Below are 19554 nucleotides of genomic sequence, written 5' to 3' on the forward strand. Positions count from 1 at the left end.
GGGATCTCTGTTTCACTCTTCTAACCAGTGAAGCGGCTGTTTTTGATATCCTTGTATTGGCCTGGAATCAGTTTTCTACGTTATTGAGAGCAGCTGTTCCTCTAAAAACACACTGATTCAGAAAATAGATGTGCTGTGGGAGGGGTGTGTGTGTTGGGGCGGGGGGTGCTTTAATTAGCACAGCTCCAAGAGCTGCACTAATGAAAAGCTCCCAGAGTGTCATGTGTATCAGTGTCCCTGCGCTGAAAAATGTTGATGGGGCACTTTGAACCAAAGTTCATTGAACACTGGTATATACGATGCTGGGAGTGTGCTGGAGCGTGGTAATTACCATGCTCTAAGAGACCTGATTAATCAAGACTGTTCCAACGTGCTATAATTACAGTGTGTTGGAGCAGTCTTCTTGCATGTGTATAGGAGTCCTAAGATACTATAATCAGTATTGTTTCATTTCCTTTAATAGTGTTAATATAGGCAGGATATCTTATTTTTATATTTTTATGGCATGGCATATTATGACATCACAGTCATATGTAAGATGGCACATCATATCACATCAGTTTATACTAATACTGGCATCATGAAATAATGTAAGTAATAAAAGCTTATAAATATACTTTTCAAAATGAAAGTTTCATTTTAAACCAACATTTTAAGATTTTTCTTTACTGAAATGTTTCCAAGTCGGAAATTTCCCACTTCAGAGCTGGTCTTTTCAGGACATGTCATCAGTTGGTGTGATTTCACAAAATGATGACTTAATTGAAACATCCATGTTCAATGGAAAACTGATCAAATGAAAATATTTTGAATAGTTCTATTAATGTATTATTTCTGTGCATATCAAAACAAAGTCACAAAAATATAATATATATTTTTTAAACTTCTGTTTTTCTGGTTGTTAATTTTGTATATGGTACAACTTAAAAGAAATCATAAGAGGAAAAACCAGTAAGAAGCTGTAAGCACTTGGAGGAGAAAAAGGTGATTAGAAACAGTCAGTGTGGATTTACCAGGGGCAGGTCGTGCCTTACCACTCTGATTGCTTTCTATGATGAAATGACTGGCTCTGTGGATGCAGGGAGACTGGTGGGTGTGGTGTACCTTGATTTTTAGCAAGGCTTTTGATACAGTCTCCCACAATTTTCTCCCAGGCAAGCTAAGGAAATATTGGCTGGATGAATGGACTGCAAGGTGGATAGAAAACTGGCTGGAGCACCAGGCTCACAGGGTTGTAATCAATGGCTTGATGTCTAGTTGGCAGCTGAAAGTAGTAAAACACTGGAATAGGTTACCCAGACAGGTGGTGGAAACTCCATCCTTGCAGGCTTTCAAAACCTGGCTAGACAGAGCTTTGGCTGGGATGATCTAGTTGGGGATGGTTCTGCTTTGAGCAGGGGGTTGGACTAGATGACCTCCTGAGGTCCCTTCCAACCCTAACTTTCAATGATTCTAAGGCTTAGGTGTTCATATACTGTAGTGTATGTATTACATAAGAGAAGTAATTTAAAATGCTGCTTGCTGGAATGAAGCTGCAGGTGTGCGTAATAGAAACTGAATATAATGAATTGGACTTATTTTTAAAGAAAATGTTAGTACTGTTCCACAAAAAAGTATCAACAGAATACTCATGAGAGCCCAGTAGTCTGCTGAGTTTATAAAATGTATGTCTGTGAAACTTACACAATGTACAATTTAGAGACTGCTCTGCAAGTTATGTGAGTTCTTCCTGTGTGCATTGCATGCTCATGTATAGCAGTGATGGTAGCAAATTTGTGCTTCCATTAATAGTGTCATGGTGTAGTCTTTACATTATGCTATGTGTAAGTACCACTGATGCTTTCAGGAATTACATGCAAATGTTCAGGGCAGAATGTTGTAAAATCTTTTAATCCTTAAGGAATGTCACATTCACTCTGTGGCCTAAGCCAGAATTCTGCATCCACAGGGCAAGTGGTAGCTGTGGCAGGACTAGGTGCATTGGTAGAGGTAATGGGCTAAGTGGCTACAAGCCAAGCAGCTGTGAATCCAGGCCCAGCAGGGTATAAAAGGAGACTCCCCAAGCAACCACGGAGTGAGTGAACAGGGGCAGCATGCAGTTTGTTGCCCCCTGCTTTAAAGAGGAACCGTTAAGCTTGGTGAGAGGAAGCAGGGGAAAAGGAACTTTTTGGGGCAAGGAGCAATAGACAGGACAGCTTACAGGTGAATTTGCTAGGGAACATCAGGTTGGAAGAAGAGGGGCAAGACAGGGGCGACAGACTGAGACCTAGAGAAATGGCTGGAGGACACTGCAGTGCCAGAGCCACTGCCACTGCTTCTGCTTGCCCCTGTGAGGTGTCTGTCCAGGCAAGACTGCTCACTGTCAAGGCTTCCACCCAGGTCCTGGTTTGGTGCTGTGTAAACTGCGGCTTACAGGTTCATTCCAGCGCCATCCAGGTTGGGGAGTGCCTGTGATGTGAGCAGTGCCTCCTTGTAGTGTTCCTCAAGGAGCAAGCAAGAGAGCTATAGGAGGGAGGTGGCAAGGCTCTGAAGCATCCTTTAACATGAGTACTTCATTGATTAAATGCTGAAGGAGACCTCTAGAACTGTGGAGGAAGGACTGCTAAAGCCAGTGCTAGACAAGGGAGCGGACAAGGACTCCCAGAAAGGTGGAAGCTGGAAGCTTGTGACTTCTGGTAGCAAGCAAAAGTCTTTGTCTCCACCTGTAGCAGTTGGCCTGGAGAACAGATATGGAGCCCTAGCACTATAGGAGAAGGAGCATATTCCATTGGTGGTGGAGGACAGGCCAGGCCTCCCCAAGGTTGGAAAGATACCACTGCTACCAAGAAGCAGCGATGGGTGGTGGTTGGAGACTCCCCTTTGGTGAGGATGGAAGCATCTATCTACTGGCCTGACCTGTTGTCTTGGGAGGTCTGCTGCTTGTCCAGATCCAAGATGTCATGGAAGGATTACTGGGACTCATCTGGCCGTCTGACTACTACCCCACGTTCTTCATCCATGTGGGTACCAGTGATACTCCCTGTGGAGACCCTGAGCAGATAAAGTGACTTCAGGGCTTGGTGCAAGGGTAAAGGGGACAGGGGCTCATGTTCTGTTCTCCTTGGCAAATTTACAGGGGTTGCCAGCACTGGGCAATGACTCCTGGGCACTGGGGAAGGGATGGGCGCAGCAGGCCCTGCCCCCAGCTCCAGCCCCAATCCTGGGCCCAGCTGTGTTTTGATCCCTGCCCAGTCCCAGACCCATTCCCCACCACGGCCCTTCTTCCTCCCCCCACAGACTTTCCTGGGGGCAGAGGGGTGCTCACGCATTTTCAGCCCTCCCACCCCATTTTCTTTTTCTCCCTCCACTTATGCCCTCCGCCCCATCTATCTCTGAGTTTACCAGCCACCCTTGGCATCTATACATGAATGCACAGAGCCTGGAAAACAAGTAGTCAGAATTAGAAGTCCTCACACAGTCATGGAACTATGCATTTGGAATAACAGAGACTTGGTGGGATAGCTTGCATGACTGGAGCACTGTCATGGATGGGTATAAAATGTTCAGGAAAGACAGATGGGGGAGAAGAGGAGGAGGAGCTGCTGTTTATGTAAAAAAGCTATCAGCTCAGAGGCCCAGTGTGAAACTGGAGATAGGCCTGCTGAAAGTCTCTGGTTTAGGGTCAGAGGGGAGAGCAACAAGGGTGGTGTTGTGGCCATAAATCACCAGACCAGGAGGATGTGGTAGGTGAGGTTTTCTTCTAGCTAAGTTTCCTGATAAAAGGCCCTGGTTCCCATGGGGGACTTCAATCTCCCTGACATCTGCTGAGAGGACAGTACAGCAGTGCACAGGCAATCCAGGAAGTTTTTGGGGAGTGCTGGGGACAATTTCATGGTGCAAGTGCTAAAGAGGACAGCTAGGGGCTGTGTTCTTCCTGACATGTTGCTTGCAAACAGGGAATAGTAGTGGAGGGTAACTTGGGCAGTAGTGACCATCAGATGATTGAGTTCAGGATCCCGAGGAAAAGAAGGAAGGAGAGCAGCAGAGAATGGACCCTGGACTTCAGAAAAGCAGACTTTGACTCACTCAAGGAGCTCATAGGCAGTATCCTGTGGGAGGCCAGTCTGAGAGGGAGAGGAGTCCAGGAGAATTGACAGTACTTTAAGGAAACAAACCATTCTGATGTGCAGGAAGATCAGAAAGTATGGCAGAGGACCAGCTTGGCTTAGCAGGCTAAAACACAAAAGGAAAGCTTATAAGAAGTGGAACTTTAGACAGACAACTAGGGAGGAGTATAGGAGTATTTCTCAGGCATGTAGGGGTGAAATCAGCAAAGCCAAAGCACAGTTGGAGTTGCAGCTAGTAAGAGACATGAAGGGTAACAAGAAGGGTTCTGCGAGCATGTAAGCAACAAGAGGAGGATCAGGGAAAGTACGGGTCCTTTACTAAATGGGGGAGGCAACCTAGTGACAGAAGATGCAGTGAAGGCTGAAGTACTCAATGCCTTTTTAACCTCAGTCTTCACAGGCAAGGTCAGCTCCCAGACTACTGCACCTGGCAGCACACTTTGTGGAGAAGGTGAGCATCCAACAGTGGCAAAAGAACAGGTGCGGGACTATTTAAAAAATCTGGATGTGTGTGCAAGGCCATGGGGCTGGATATCTGCCGAGGGCACTGTGGGAGTTGGCCGATGTGATCGCAGAGCCTCTGGCCATCATCTTTAAAAACTCATAGCAATCGGAAGAGGTCCCAGATGATTGGAATAAGGTAAATATAGTGCCCTGTCTTTCAAAAAAGGAAGAAGGAGGATCCGGGGAAATACAGACCTATCAGTTCACCTCAGTTCCTGGAAAAATTATGGAGCAGGTCCTCACAGAATCTATTTCTAAGCCCTTGGAGGAGAAGAAGGTGATTAGGAACAGTCAGTGTGGATGCACCAAAAGCAGGTCATACCTGACCAGCCTGATTGCCTTCTATGATGAGCTGACTGGCTCTGTGGAGATGGAGAGACTAGTGGATGTGTGATGTACCTTGAATTCAGCCAGGCTTTTGATACAGTTTCCCACAACATTCTCACAGGGAAACTAAGGAAGTACAGATTGGATGAATAGAATGTAAAGCAGATTGATGGTCCAGACATTGACTACTACCCTATGAGTCAGAAAACTGTCTAGTGCCCCAGGGGTTGGTCCTGGAGCTGTTTTTGTTCAATATTTTGATCAATGACCTAAAGATGGGATAGAGTACACCTTCAGCAAGTTTGCATATGACACCAAGCTGCGGGGAGTAGTACATATGTTGGAGGGTAGGGCTAGGATTCAGAGAGACCTTGACAAATTGAAGGATTTGACCAAAAGAAATCTCATGAGGTTCAATAAGGACAAGGACAAAGTCCTGCACATGGGACAGAACAATGCCATGACTCAGCCAGTTGGTTCCCAGCCTGTACTAAGCAGCAGCTCTGCAGAAAAGGACCTAAGGGTTACAGTGGACAGTAAGCTGAATGAGTGAACAGTATGCCCTTGTTGTGAAGAAGGCTAATGGCATATTGGGCTGCATTACTAGGAGCGTTGCCAGCAGTTCGAGAGAAGTGATTATTCCTTTGTATTTGGCACTGGTGAGGTCACAACTGGAGTCCTGTGTCCAGTTTTGCGCCCCTCCAATACAGAAAAGATGTGGACAAATTGGAGAGAGTCCAGCAGAGGGCAGTGAAAATGGTTAGGGAGCTGGGGTATATGACTTCTGAGAAGAGGCTGAAGAACCTGGGGTTATTTTGTCTGGAGAAGAGAAGATTGAGGAGGGATTTAATAGCAGCCTTCAACTACCTGAAGGCTGGTTTCAGAGGATGGAGCTAGACTGTTCTCAGTGGTGGCAGATGACAGAACAAGGAGCAATGGTCTCCAGTTGCAGCAAGAGAAATTTAGGTTAGATATTAGGAAAACTTTTCTCACTAGGAGGGTAGTAAAACACTGGAACAGGTTAGCCAGAGAGGTTGTGGACTCTCCATCCTTGAAGGTTTTTAAGACCTAGGTAGACAGAGCCTTGGCTGGGATGGTCTTGCTTTGAGCAGGGCGTTGGAGTAGATAACCTCCTGAGGTTCTTTCCAACCCTAACTTTTCCATGATTCTATGAAATGGTCATAGGGTTAGTTGGGCTCTGTTAGCACAACCCATGCTTGCCCATCTGCTTCTGATGGCCATGTCCAATGGGGCCCCAAATTCTGTGGTTGGCCATGCCCACTAGCAGCAAAGCCCCAAAAGTCTCTGGCCCATCAATAGAATTGGAATGGCGCTGTGGGCTACATATTTGACCACCCTGATCGATCTAGGTCAGTGTTTCTCAACCCATAGGTCATGACCCAAAAGTGGGTCACAAGTGAAAGGGCTGTGGACAAACTTTAAAAAGGATTCGCCTTTAAAGGAGACAAAAATGGGAAACCATGGCTTTTCACTTGCAGGCTGACAGAGTTCCAGCCTGTGAGGGGCTGCTTCCACACCTCTCCCCTCCCCCTCCCCCCATCTCACACACTGTGGGGCTGGGGCAAGGGGGCACCAGATCAGGAGAGAGGGCTGCACTGGGTCAGGACTAGCCATTGATGTTTACAAATGGGTCCTGGTACAAAAAAGGTTGGGAACCACTGATCTAGATGATGGGTGCTCTAAATGTGGTTGCATATGCCTTGACTCAGTAATAGGGTTGGAGTGGTAGCATGGCAGTGATGCTCCAGGAAGCATGCAGAATGCAAGGGGGTTTTGTGGTATTTTTTATTGGACCAGCTGTACAATTGGGAGATGTTAGTCAAGACTTGAGGAAGGGCACTTTGTTTGCAAAAACTTGTTTAACATTTTTCCCAACAATATTGTTGGGTCTAGTAGAAGAGGATCCAGCAATTCAGAGGTGTGCATTGAAGAGGATAAAGGGTTTGGATAGCAAATCAAGGAGAAGCTGAAGGAGCTAGGAATGTTCAGCTTGTGGAAAAGATGCTTAAAAAGAGGGGACATGATAGCAGCCTTCAAATACTTGAAGGACTGCCATAAAGAAGATCACTGCAGATCAGAGGATGTGGACCAGTGGCTTGAAGTTGCAGGAAAGTAAGTTTAGACTGAATATTCAGAAATAACTTCTTCACTGTTAGAATATTGAGGCAGTAGAGTAGACTGCCTTGGGAAGTTCTGGACTCTCCATTGCTGGAGGTGTTCAAGAAGAGGTTGGACAGCCACTGGGGTTGGGGTGATTTAGGTGTATGTTCTGCTATGGGTATGTCCCAGGCTTCTGGGCTTTGGTGATTGTCCTTTTCCCACCCCCCTTTCTACTATGTGTCAGGATTTTTTTTAAGGCTTCCTCAAAGGCATTGGGTATTGGCTACAGTCAAGGTTGGGTGTGTCAGTGCTCCGCCTGAGACCAAAGCCAGATGTTCCTAGCTAGAGGATTTTACCCCTCCACTCGGGGTTAAATCCATTGCCATGTTTAGGGTCAGGAATGAATGTTATCCCATGATTATATTGGGGGTGGACTGGTGTGGTTTGCCTTCTTCTGTAGCGGAGGGGTGTGACCTTCTGCCTGTGAGTGCTTGAGCATATATTGATAGAATTTCATAGAAGCAGGACATCGGTTGCCGTGGTTCCCATACTTTAGCTTTGGCATGTTAGGTCTGTGTTGTGTCAGGACTGATAACAGTCTTACAGTTGAGTTTTATGTGTATGGGATGGTTTGGATCTTTCTTTAGGCAGGGGATTGGACTAGATGACCTCTGGAAGTCCCTTGCATCCGTGCTTCTGTATGATTCTGTGGTTTCACCAAAAAAATGTTGCTTTTCATATTGATTCAGTAAAGTGCTGAATGCAGTGGGACTATTTATATGGGTAAAGATTTGCTAAAGTACTTTCCTGAATCAGAGCCACAGAGAGAAGTGGGTAGTAGTAACTTGTATAATTTGTATGAAAGACCAGCCAAACATTTTTTATTAGAGTAAAATTACTGTTTGATAGTATTAATTTAATATTAGTTAACAAATCCTACATAACAAACTATACTCTTAAAAGATGCACATTTGTTGTTTTTCCAGGTGAAAACAGTTCTGGACAAATTGTATGAGAATAAGAAAATAGAGAATGCTACACACAACATATATGCCTATCGGTAAGCTGTGATTAAAGAACTTTCAGTGCACTTTTGCAAGCTTTTGAGAGGTGTCGAAGAAGTAAAACACTGTTCAGAGGGAATCCCTCAAATAAATTATTCTCTTGGCCAATTAAATCAATTTTTGGCATATTTCTTGGTCAGCCATAACTACATGAAATGTGTTAATATTCATTATTGGTATATGAACTTATAGAAATCATGAGATCAGAGATGTAAAATAAAGGGAAAGCTAGAAACTTTTTAAATATGTTCATAACTCTTAAAATGCATCTGGATTTAAATAAAGCGTTAGAATACCTACAGAGTGATAGCATGTGCTCTGAGAGCAACCTACATCATCATTTTTTCTGCATCCAGTCATACATCTTTGGAATATTGAGATTAAAAAACCCTGCTCATACAGAGTTTATTAGATCTTAGTGAAATTGGGAGGGGAAGTGGGGGCGGGGGAGGAATCCAGCCCCCCAGAGCTCAGTAGAATTAGCAAAGAAGCCTATGATCTGTAGCACCAGGGATGGATACTGACCAGTCCTCTCGCAGTAGTATGGCTGTAGGAAATGGAGATGTATACTTTAAGAATATTTAGGACTTAAAAGTTCATCTCTGCTGCATCTGTCTGTGATGAAAGAGTTTAATTTCTTATTGCTGCCTACCTGGCACTTGTCACTTTGTGTCACCAAATTTTCTTAAAAGCAACATAAAAACCCTATTTTGCTAACATGACTTCTTAAGTACAAAGTTACAATGTTACAAAGTTATGAAATCATTTAGGAAACAAGCAGTCGGACACCAGCTGTGCGGAGGATTTTATTTTTGAAACTGGATTGAAACCATTCTGCTTTCATATAAACTAACTGTTCTGGGGTGTATAGTTCTTGTAATGTCCATGTACAAAGCCGTTCCTGGCAGAAAGTAGAATGGGAAGTTTGGAGGTAAATCTCAGGAGTAATTTCAGACTGGCGATGAAAATCTCGACTTCATTGAAATCAGTGGTCGTTTTACCAGAAGTCCTAGAGTTTCCTGGACTCTCTTCCTGATATAGAACTTCTTTTTGTCTCTGATGTAATTTTGGAGGTAATATCTGACCAGGTATCCATAAAATCCATCTGGTAATATCTGGTAAGGGTAATATCTGATATCCTTTTGGGGATCACTTCTGACAGGATCATAAGAGATTAAGGTGGTTTTAATGTGAAAATATTTAATTTGAAATTTGATCACCTGGTTTCTAATCTTGCCTTTTCCATAGACTCCCTTTACATGCTGGGTAAGTCTTAAATTTTATGGATTTTTTTGGTTCTGTATCTTTGAAATATAGGCTAATAATACTTTCTTACAATGCAAGCAATAATACTTGATTACTTAATGCAGTGTGTAAGCAGTAATATTTGCTCATGCAACGCTGTATTAAGGATGACTTGATATTTGTAAAACATTTTAATTCGAAGTTACTTGCCAAAATCCTTCAGGTCTAGTTAAGCTAAGCCTGCCTCGACTAGGTTATTTTACTTTGTGATAGTCAATTGCCAATTTACATGAGGGAGTCAATGCATTTGTAAAAGCCTGTAAAGACAGTCACCAGACATTTGTGCCTTGATGTAAACCACAAATATTTATTTACCTCAAGACTCATCCTGTTTTCGTGCACATATCTATTATGAAAAAGCAACATTGATATAGTGTTTATGAAACTGTTCTAAGGTATCCTAGACGTCTTTAATAATATTTTGTATTGCATCTAATGCTGTTTATTTTTAGAATATACTGTGAAGATAAGCAGACATACTTACAGGATTGTGAGGATGATGGGGAGACTGCTGCAGGTGGACGCCTCCTCCATCTTATGCAGGTTAAAAGGCAACAAACTTTGTCTTATCAGCTCCTGTACATGTGTGAGGGGACTGTTCCGACACACTGGAAATCCAGTGCATCAGAGCAAACTCGATTAATTAAGTCTTCTGGAACATGACTTAGAAGCACAATTTTCATGTATTAGTGTCACCACACTGAAAAATGGCAGTGGGACACCTTTAAATAAACACATTCAATAAGCTTTATTTCATAGTGTCCTGCTGCCATTTTTCCAGCACAGGGATGCTGATGCATGTGATGTGAAGGTGCTTTTAATTAGCATGGCTTGCTACTTAAAATGCCTGGAGCATCATCCCACTGCATGTGTAAAAATGCCCTAGATAGTTTTACATTTCTCTCTAAAATCAGAAAAGTTTAACAAAAACTTGCTGCTTTAAGTCCTACACTGGTCTTAATTCTTGCTGTGTACATAGCCTATCATATGAGAGTATTCTGTATATTACTTAGCTTTTCAAAGAAGTGAAACAGAAGAAAGTATAGCTTGCCAAACTTGGCCTTCCAGCTCTTAGGGATATCGACTTCACTTGTGTAGTGCCACAGATAAAGTAGGTTGTATTTCATATACAGTTTTGACAGCCTGTCTGTTTTTAAGAGAAGAATTGTATTGACTCCCTATACCTTTTGTAGCACAAAAGAATCAAGCCGAAAGGCAAAACAAGTATATAGGAAAGATGTTGGGCACAAGAGGACATCCTTATTTACAGTTGACTTCAATTTCTCATTATGATTTTTCTTGATTAAAATAGGGACTCGTATCTAAAGCATGTGAGTAGCACTTCTAAATAAAGAAGATGGGGCTCTACCCTGAATTCTTAGCCTCATGTTCACATAAATGAATTTTAGAAGTTCCCTCACAATAGGAACTGTTAATTTAATTTTTTCATGTATTATTTCAGCATTTTAAAATGAAAACCAATAATGATGGTATATTACAGGCTTAAGCAACATTTACACACATTTGCCCCTTTAACACACAGCCACGCAGAGTACTCACGATTTTCTTGAAATGTTCACTTTCTAGTTCAGCAGTTCCACCATTCTCAGTACATATAATCCCTAGTAATTCCCCCGCTTACATGGGATTATTTCATAAAATGCTTATTTTGTTGATTGTCACTTGAGTGACATTCCAGGACTTGTTTTAATGTTCTCCATTTTTTAATTTGGAAGTTTTTGAAACCTTCCTTGTTAGCTCATGGCCAATGCTATTTATGCAAAACATACAAGAAAGTACACTGGATATCAGTGTTTGTGTAATAAAGTATAGTCATGAAAAATTAGTTTATGTAGAATTGTATTTAGTGATAGCTTGCTTACTCTGAGAGTTGTTTTGAATGTGTGCACATTCTTTGTCTGTAAACATTGTGAATTTGGTCGCTCTTAAAAGTGCACCGGGGCTCTCAGCATTCCACATATATCACACAATCAAGTGACATAAAGTGTGATTTCTCAAGGTTCAGTGCCTATCAGCCATATGGTCAATAATGTTTAATCATAGTTCATGGAGAGTGTGTTTTGAAAGAATAATTCTGTATGGATCATAAAGCACAATACCCAAAGGTAAGAAAATAAAGGAGTAGTAAACAGTCAAAGTTAGCTGGTCACTGAGTTCTCTTGATTTCCTTCTTAAAAACACTTAGAATTGATGATACTCACTGAAATATTATGTGAGTTAAACCACTTCTTCTGTTGCTATAGTTATTGCTTTTATATGAGATTTTATGGCATTTATAAGTATATCACTTTCAACATGTCCAATCTCTGTTTTTTCAAAACAATGTGTCAAGAATTTAAACCATAAATTCTCTCTTAATTCTCTGATTTTCTTATCTCTGGCCTAAGGATACTCCACCCAATGTTACAAAGGAGGTTAAATTAACCTCTGCCATTGAAAGAACTGAGGGAGAAGTATTAGTTTACAAATACCTGTCCATGGAAAAGAGGATTGACTGTATGCAGTTAAATATGCTCTAGTTCTTCCTTTCCACATCCTTTTGAATAAAGGACAGTTTGCAGTAAAGTGCCATCTAGACATTGCATCGTAAAAACTACACAACAAAAAATGGGCATATGTCTTAATCACTGAAGGTCCACGTAGCCTCTTCTGCAATAGCATTCTTATCTTGTGTAAGATAAGCTAAGAACATTTCAATCAAGATAGCACTTTCCGGTTAAAGTTAAAACTGAGAATTCAAAAGTTATCTTGGTATCTGTTTGCTATGACAGTTTATTCCTGAATTCATAGCTGCTGTGAATGTGAATTTTGCAAAAACAGCCCCAAACAATCTTTTAAAGATAATTTCCTTAACTTTTCCTATATTGGAATATTTTAAGTATTCAATCTGATATTGTTTTACAGTTACATAAACAAGGACAAGTTTTCATGTCGTACATACTTATCTGGGCTAAGGATGCCACTGAACATGTAATTTTACTGGCTTACTTGTGGGTCCATTTGTTATACAGCTTCAAATTTTATACCTAAAGTTACAGTACTGCTGCGCCATTGAAGTTCATGGATACATCAGAAAATAATTTAGTCCAATAAATTAATAATTACCTATGGTTTGTGCTTTGAATCTTCAAAGAAGTTCAGGGAAAGATTTTCAAAAGGACCTAAGGGAGTTAGGCACTAAATCTTATCAACATTTGATGAAAGTTAGGCACATAACTTTCTCAGGAAAGAGTATTTTGTATTTCACCCAGACTTCTTATGTATGTTTACTCCTGGTTTTTAAGTGTATTTTTAGTTCAAAATCTAAACATTTTAGGAAATTTTAGCTGGAAATAGCAAGCATGATTGTCTTATACAAGTAAATTTGCATAAGATTTAACCATAGTGAAAATTAGCCTCCTGCAAAACATTGTCTTTATAAAGAATTAAAAAGAATCCCAATGAGCTAATTACAGGTGCAGCTCCACCTATTGAATCCAAACTGAAAATTAATCAATTCTTGTAGAAGCGATTTAGCATTCCAGGAGTTATTTAAATCAAGAAACCTTTCTTTTGGCATGTTCCTGATATTTATTCTTAAGCATGTCTGAGGAATACATGAAATTGTATACAAGCAAATGGAAATGTGTAAAATATATACAAACTGGTAATACAAACTAGTGGGTTAGTTGTTTTTCTGAGAATACATTCATTTGAAAGGTGATAAAAAGGGATTGGGGAGAAATAATGGGGCTGTGAAATGCTTAGGGGCGGCTAACATAGAACGGGGGAGTAAAGAGAGCGAAAGTAGTAGGAAATAGTCAATGTTTTGCTGGAAAACAGAAACCCTGTCTCTCCTAGACAGAGAATACAATCATTCATTGCAATGCCAATTCTTGCCTATCATGGGGCAGGGTGGGGGGGAAATCTGTTTGAAGGAGGAACTGGCATAATATTTAGAATACCAGAAGGGGTAGATGATGCAGTTTTCCAGTCAGTATTCATGCACAAGGAATTGGGTGCAATGAAAAATAAAACTTTTAGAAAATTTTCTGTGCTTTTCATTTTACAGCCCAGTGCAATATTAAATCAAGATTTTTTGTTTCAATTTTACTCCTGTTATTTTTTAAAAAGGTCTCAAGTTCAGTATGTAATTGTACTTAAAACTGAAAGCATCTTTCATAAATGCATAAAACTCTGTATACCGTACTCTACCATACATTTTAATGAATACATACATTTTGAAAGACTCGTTACAATTAGTTCAGTGTGGGAAAGGAACTTATTTCAAAACTGAAGACCTCTTTGCTATTTAGGTCTCCCCCTAAGTGCTATTATAGCAGTAAGCTAGACCCTGAGCGTTAAAAGAGCATTCGCAAGTGCTCTGCTTTATCCATATGTTCCCAGGCTGCTGATTACAATGGTCTTCAGAACACTGGCCCAAGATGTTACCTCCAATATTTTGGGGCACAGTTAAGAATATGGATACACAGTGTATTCATGCGGCAGGGATTCAGACTACAATACAAAGAACGTGTATTTAAAAACAATAAATGTGATTTGATAAAAATCCCTTTAAAATATCTGAATTTCTTTGGGGAAAGAAATCTTTCAATGTACAATACTCTGGTTTTACTGTTGATGCATAATCTTTTTTTTTTTTATACAGATTTTGAATGTCCGTAATGTTTTGGTTGTGGTATCCCGTTGGTATGGAGGAATCCTGTTAGGACCAGATCGTTTTAAACACATCAACAATTGTGCCAGAAATATACTAGTGGAATACAACTATACAAATTCAGCTGTAAGTTGTGACTGATAGACCAATGGTGTTGGTTTTTCAATCTGTGTAAATTGTCATATGCAGTTGCAATCCCTGGAGCTATGAAAATATACGTTACTTGAGGATATTTCCTGGGGTTGGAGTGTTGTTGTGGCTGTTATGATTGAGGAGATGTATGCGAAGGTATGTGTGTGTATGGGGTTTTTTTGTTTTGTTTTTTTTTTTTTAAATGATACTCTTTATTGAATCAACTACAGTTGGGGAAGATATTTGACACTATTTTGGGATCCAAAGCACCGTTCTTCAGGTCATATTGTATATGTTCAGTATCCTTCATGCTACAGTAGGATTGGAGGGTTGTTGTAGCTGTGATAGTCCAGGAAAAATATTTGGGGAAAGGTTTTTTTGTGATATCTTTTATTTTAGTTGGGAGAAGCTGGGTCCTGAGACCTCAAAACGATGCTTTGTATCTGAAAGCTTGGCAAGTACCTCTCCCAGCTGCACAGTTGATTTAGTAAAGGGTATCACAAAAGAAGCCCCATGATGATCTCTCCTATGGTTATCCAGAGGCATGGTTGATAGTAGAATGGTAATAAAAGTTTCTTTGGAATTTTATTTCTGTATTATCATTCTATAGGTTTCCGCTGGTTTCTAACTTTTTTTTGGTATTTTCTCTTGGATTTGTAAAGATCACTTTTGACCACAGCAATAATAATAATTTGAGGTAAACAATATTAACTGTAAAATTTAAATAAACGCTAATACTTGAATGACTTATTTGCAAAATATGTAGGTGTTGCCATCCTCACATTAAAGTCCATTCCTTCATAACCAAATTTGTGATGGATAGTGTTATGAGAGCCACCATCAGGTGACAAGTAGATTAAATGAGGGGAAAAAGCCTTTTTGTTTTATTCACTGCTAGTAAGGACTAGGCAAGTGTTCTTATCCCATTTAAGTCTACAGAAATGTTGACATTAACTTCAAAGAGATTGGAGTTTGGCCTGATAGCAGCAATTGTTTCAACATGTTACTTGTTTTAATAAGCTTGTATCTAAGGTATTTTTCAATCTGATGTTTTTCAGAAATGATAGAATGTATTTTGTGCAGCTTGTACTATTCAAATGTTTATGTGATTTGTTAAACAGAAAATAGCTCTCAGAATTACTGTGGACTATAGTTCATTATTTTAGCTACAGGAAAACATTACAATATATAAATAGTAATACCAAACATTTTCCTTGTTCAAATAGACTAGAAGAGTTAATACCAATAACTGTACACTCTTAAGATAAGTTTTTAAATGGGATCCAACTGGCTTAAGGGTATAAATCTTAAATTGACTTTCATGGAGATTTAAAATCCACCTAAATCACTTACACAATTTATGAAATTTTCAAAATTTTGCTATAATTTTAAGGGATTGTATAATATAGACATCGATACTTTTACAAATTAGTACCAAGTCACCTGGCAGTGTTGTCTGCAAGTCTAGTGCAGAACTATATTCCCTTTCCAGTGAGTTTGAGGAATGCTCGCTAGGGCCATATGAAATGGGCCCTATTCTATTCAGATTTGGATATGGCCCAAATTGGGGGCAGTGATTCAACCCGTTGATTTGGATGACTGTCCCTGATTCAATTCGGTGAATCTGAATCTGAAGATTTGATGCTGATTTGGCGATTTGGACACAGACACAGCTTTAAAAGTTATTTTCTACATACCTCGAGGTAGCAGGCACAGCTGGGATAGCTGCAGTGCTGAGGCACATGGAGCATCCTACAGGAGCACAGGGGGGCTTTCCAGCGTGATTGGCAGCAAACCCGGAAGTGGACCGGAAGAATTTCTGGTTCACCTCTGGGTCTGCCAGGGAGTGCACTGGGGGGTCCCCCCACTTCCCCTGGCTTGGCAGTTGGCCACAGGGGGACCCTAGGTGCCACCCCTGACTCAGGAGGCACCAGTTGCCAAGCTGGGGCGGGGCATGGGGGGCCCTCCCACGGGCTCCCTGGTGGATCAGGAAGTGTACTGGAAGTGCTTCTGGTCCACTTTGGGGTCTGCTGCCAAGCACGCTGAGGACCCCCTGTGCTCCTGTGGGACACTGCATCTGCCCCAGCTCCGCAGCGTTCAGAGTCCCTGCTACCTAGAGGTATGTAAAAAAAAACCCCACCATTTAAAGCTGTATCTACATCCGAATCTCCAAATTTGTTCTAATCTCCAAATCGATTTGGAGAGATTAAAGGGTCCTCTGATTCGATTTGGATTTGGAGATTTGGTCACCTAACTGGGCTGAATCTCCACCGAATTGAATCGGGAACCATAGCTTTTTACAGCCCTACTGCTCACTCCTGCTTTTTATGAAACTGCTACAGTTTTAAGCTTGAATGGTTCTACAAGGCCTTCCAGAGTAGGATATCAGTTTGGGTATCACTTCTGACAGGATAATAAGAGATTATGGTGGTTTTGATATGAAAGTATTTAATTTGAAATGTGGTCACCTGGTTTCTAGTCTTGCCTCTTCCATAGACTCCCTTTTTCATGCTGGGTAAGCCTCTTAAATTTTATGGATTTTTTTGGTTCTGTATCTATGAAATATAGGATAATAATACTTTATTACAATGCAAGCAATAGTACTTGCTTACTTAATGCACTGTGTAAGCAGTAATATTTGTTCATGCTGTGCTGTATTAAGGATGACTAGATATTTGTAAAACATCTTAATTAGAAGTTACTTGTCAGTATAGATTATAGAGAGGTTGTGGCATCTGTCACTAGAAGTTTTAAAATGTAGATTAGACAAATATTTGGGATGATTTGGACACTGATGGGCCTGCTTCAAGTAGGGATAGTACTAGATGGCCTTTTGAGATGTCTTCAGCCATATTTTTCTATGATTTTTAGGATTATATTCTCTTCTGTTTTGCCCCAGATAACTCACATATGCAGATGTCAGGTCTCATACCTGCAACACTTAACCATTCATACTATTTTTACTGTCCTTAATGTTTTTTTGGGGGTTTTTTTGTTTATCTCTATACAATAAAATGTAATATATGTACACAATTATCATTTGTAAAAAGTTAGAGAAATTTAAAGCTAATTATGTAAAGAAATACTTCAAAAATACACTTCTGTCTGAAAATACTTTTGTATTTTAATGCAAAAATATCTAAGATTGAAAAAGGATGAATTCCCCTTTTCTTCATTTGGCAGCATTTTGTACCTTTTCACTTTCTTGTTCTTGTCAGTTGATTAGCTTCCTCTTTTGAGGGGAGGGTTCTTGTTTTTCAAATAAGCATTAAAACTATTAATAGGTTATTTTATAATTCTCTCTGACTCTTGGAAAAATTTTCCCTTTTTGCTAACTTTCTTAAGAATGAAGTAAGTAAGAATGCAACCATACATTTCAGTGTGGTCCAAAAGTTGATCTTTCTGATTTTTCAAGCTAGTTTCCAGTTAGAAGTCAGATAATTGTAAATCATTCATAAAACATCAGAATTTCATGACAGTAAGAAGACAACAAGTTATTGTACCATATGTAAATGTGTTTAGTATTTATTGCATACCTAAAAATGGATGGCCCTGCACTGTGGCTGGCACCTGAACACTATGTTCATTTGAATAGAGAGCCATAAGAAGCACACATATGAATACTGTATTTACCGGACTTTAAGGTAAAATTAAGGAAAAATTATAAATATATGAAAAGGTTATAATTTTTCAGGTATAGAATTGTATTATAGGAGGGTTGTCTTAAATGTATCTGCTGCTACTGCTACAGTGTAAAAGCAGTGTCAGGGAGCAGGCAGCTGGGAGGGTCTGGTGGCTGAGGGACTAGGTGGTCCCCTTGCCCTCTGACCTAACCCACATTCCAACTCTTCTTCTGTATGCAGGATGCACCCTGCAGCTGTGATGACTGCACTCCCTGCTGCCTGTCTACCTTGTGCCTGCCCTTGCAGCCTTGCCCTGGTTCCTGTCTCCTGTGGTCTTTGTCCCCTACCCTCCCACAGCTTTTGTTCCCCTGCTTTGTGGAGCCTCTGCCATTTCCCCACCCCTGTACCCCACAGCCTCTGCCTGTTTCTCCCCTCTCTTACTGACAGATACAGTTGCAGCTCCATTCCTTCCCAGGGCACAGAGCACATGGGAGTGTGACCCCTGCCCAGCCATACAGCTATGTTCTAGGGCTGGGGCTGGGGCTGGAGCTGGAGCTGGAGCTGTGCTGGTGGTGATTGACTGGGCAGGGTTTTCCATGTGCTTCATGCCCTGGGAATGACTGGAGCTGAAGCCATGCGTGACAGTAACAGGAGAAAGGCGCAGAGGCTGTGGTGGCAGATGATGTAGGGGGCGGGGCAGAGGGCTCAGGGGCAGGCAGAGCTGGGAGAAGATGGCTGCTGTGGCTCTGACTGTCTGAGAGTCAGGTTTGGAGTTGAAGTCAGAGCTGGAGCAGCTGCCTTCCCCTCCCACCTCTGCCCTGTACTCATATTCAAGAGGAAGGGCATTTTCCCCCATGCTAAATGGGGGGGGGTATGGAAATCTTATATTGGTTTTGAGAAAATACAGTAATTGTTGGAGGAGGTGGCATCTTTTTAATGATTAATGATAAACTGGGGTGAGCCACTGCAGGCTACTCATCAGTATCTCCAATGAAATATAAATCTGTGGGCGAGTGTGTGAGATATGGCCCCTTGCAAACTTTATATCTGCTAAGAGCCCTGCTGGAAGCCAGAGCTCTGACCCCCTCCCCTCATTCACGCTAGTTGTGAGAGATGAGGTAAGGCAAGACTTGAGTTATGTGAGACATAGGTGCCTGGGAGATGTTATTTTAAATTTGTTGGGATTTTATTCTGGATCTCCAAAATTGTACATCTTGTTGTGCCAGGTGTTCAGGATGTGGGATAAATCCCAATTCATGTCTGCTGGTACTTTGGAAACCCAGTACCAGGCAGCAGCTGCCAGCTGCACGTGCACCTTTTAAAAGTGCGTGGGGAGCCTAAGATTAGGCACCCATTTCCCACATGCTGGCACATTAAGAGAGAACTTAAAGGGAGTGCCTAGTCAGCCCAGCATAGGGGAGCCAATTTCCAAAGTGGCAAGGGTAAGTGGGCAACCCATCAATGAGGAGCGGCTCTCTAGTTTAGACTCCTTGTATGCCTTTTAAATTAATAACATCTATGCCATACATTCAAATTAAAGCTCAATACAAACCAGCCACAAAGATGTTCCACATTAAATGTTCCACCTCCACATTTAATGTGGAACATGTTTGTGGCTCATTTGTCATTTTATTGCATGATTAGATTGTTTGCATATGTGGCACAAATTGTGTGATGCATGTAAAGTCTGTTGG

At 41.1% G+C, this 19554-nt stretch overlaps 1 protein-coding gene across 3 annotated transcripts in view; it reads left to right on the top strand.

Moving 5' to 3' along the window:
- IMPACT (impact RWD domain protein) overlaps positions 1–19554 on the top strand; it is a 46133-nt gene that overhangs the window by 20001 nt on the left and 6578 nt on the right. For all 3 annotated transcript variants that reach the window (XM_090039839.1, XM_090039840.1, XM_090039841.1), the window contains 3 exons: positions 8045–8118; positions 9880–9970; positions 14097–14231. In XM_090039839.1, coding sequence (XP_089895965.1) covers positions 8045–8118; positions 9880–9970; positions 14097–14231 — 300 coding nt within the window. The remainder of the gene's footprint in view (positions 1–8044; positions 8119–9879; positions 9971–14096; positions 14232–19554) is intronic.

This window comes from Crocodylus siamensis, chromosome 3 (genome assembly GCF_052110815.1).
Source record: "Crocodylus siamensis isolate JL-2025a chromosome 3, ASM5211081v1, whole genome shotgun sequence".
In the NCBI taxonomy this organism is placed as follows: domain Eukaryota; kingdom Metazoa; phylum Chordata; order Crocodylia; family Crocodylidae; genus Crocodylus; species Crocodylus siamensis.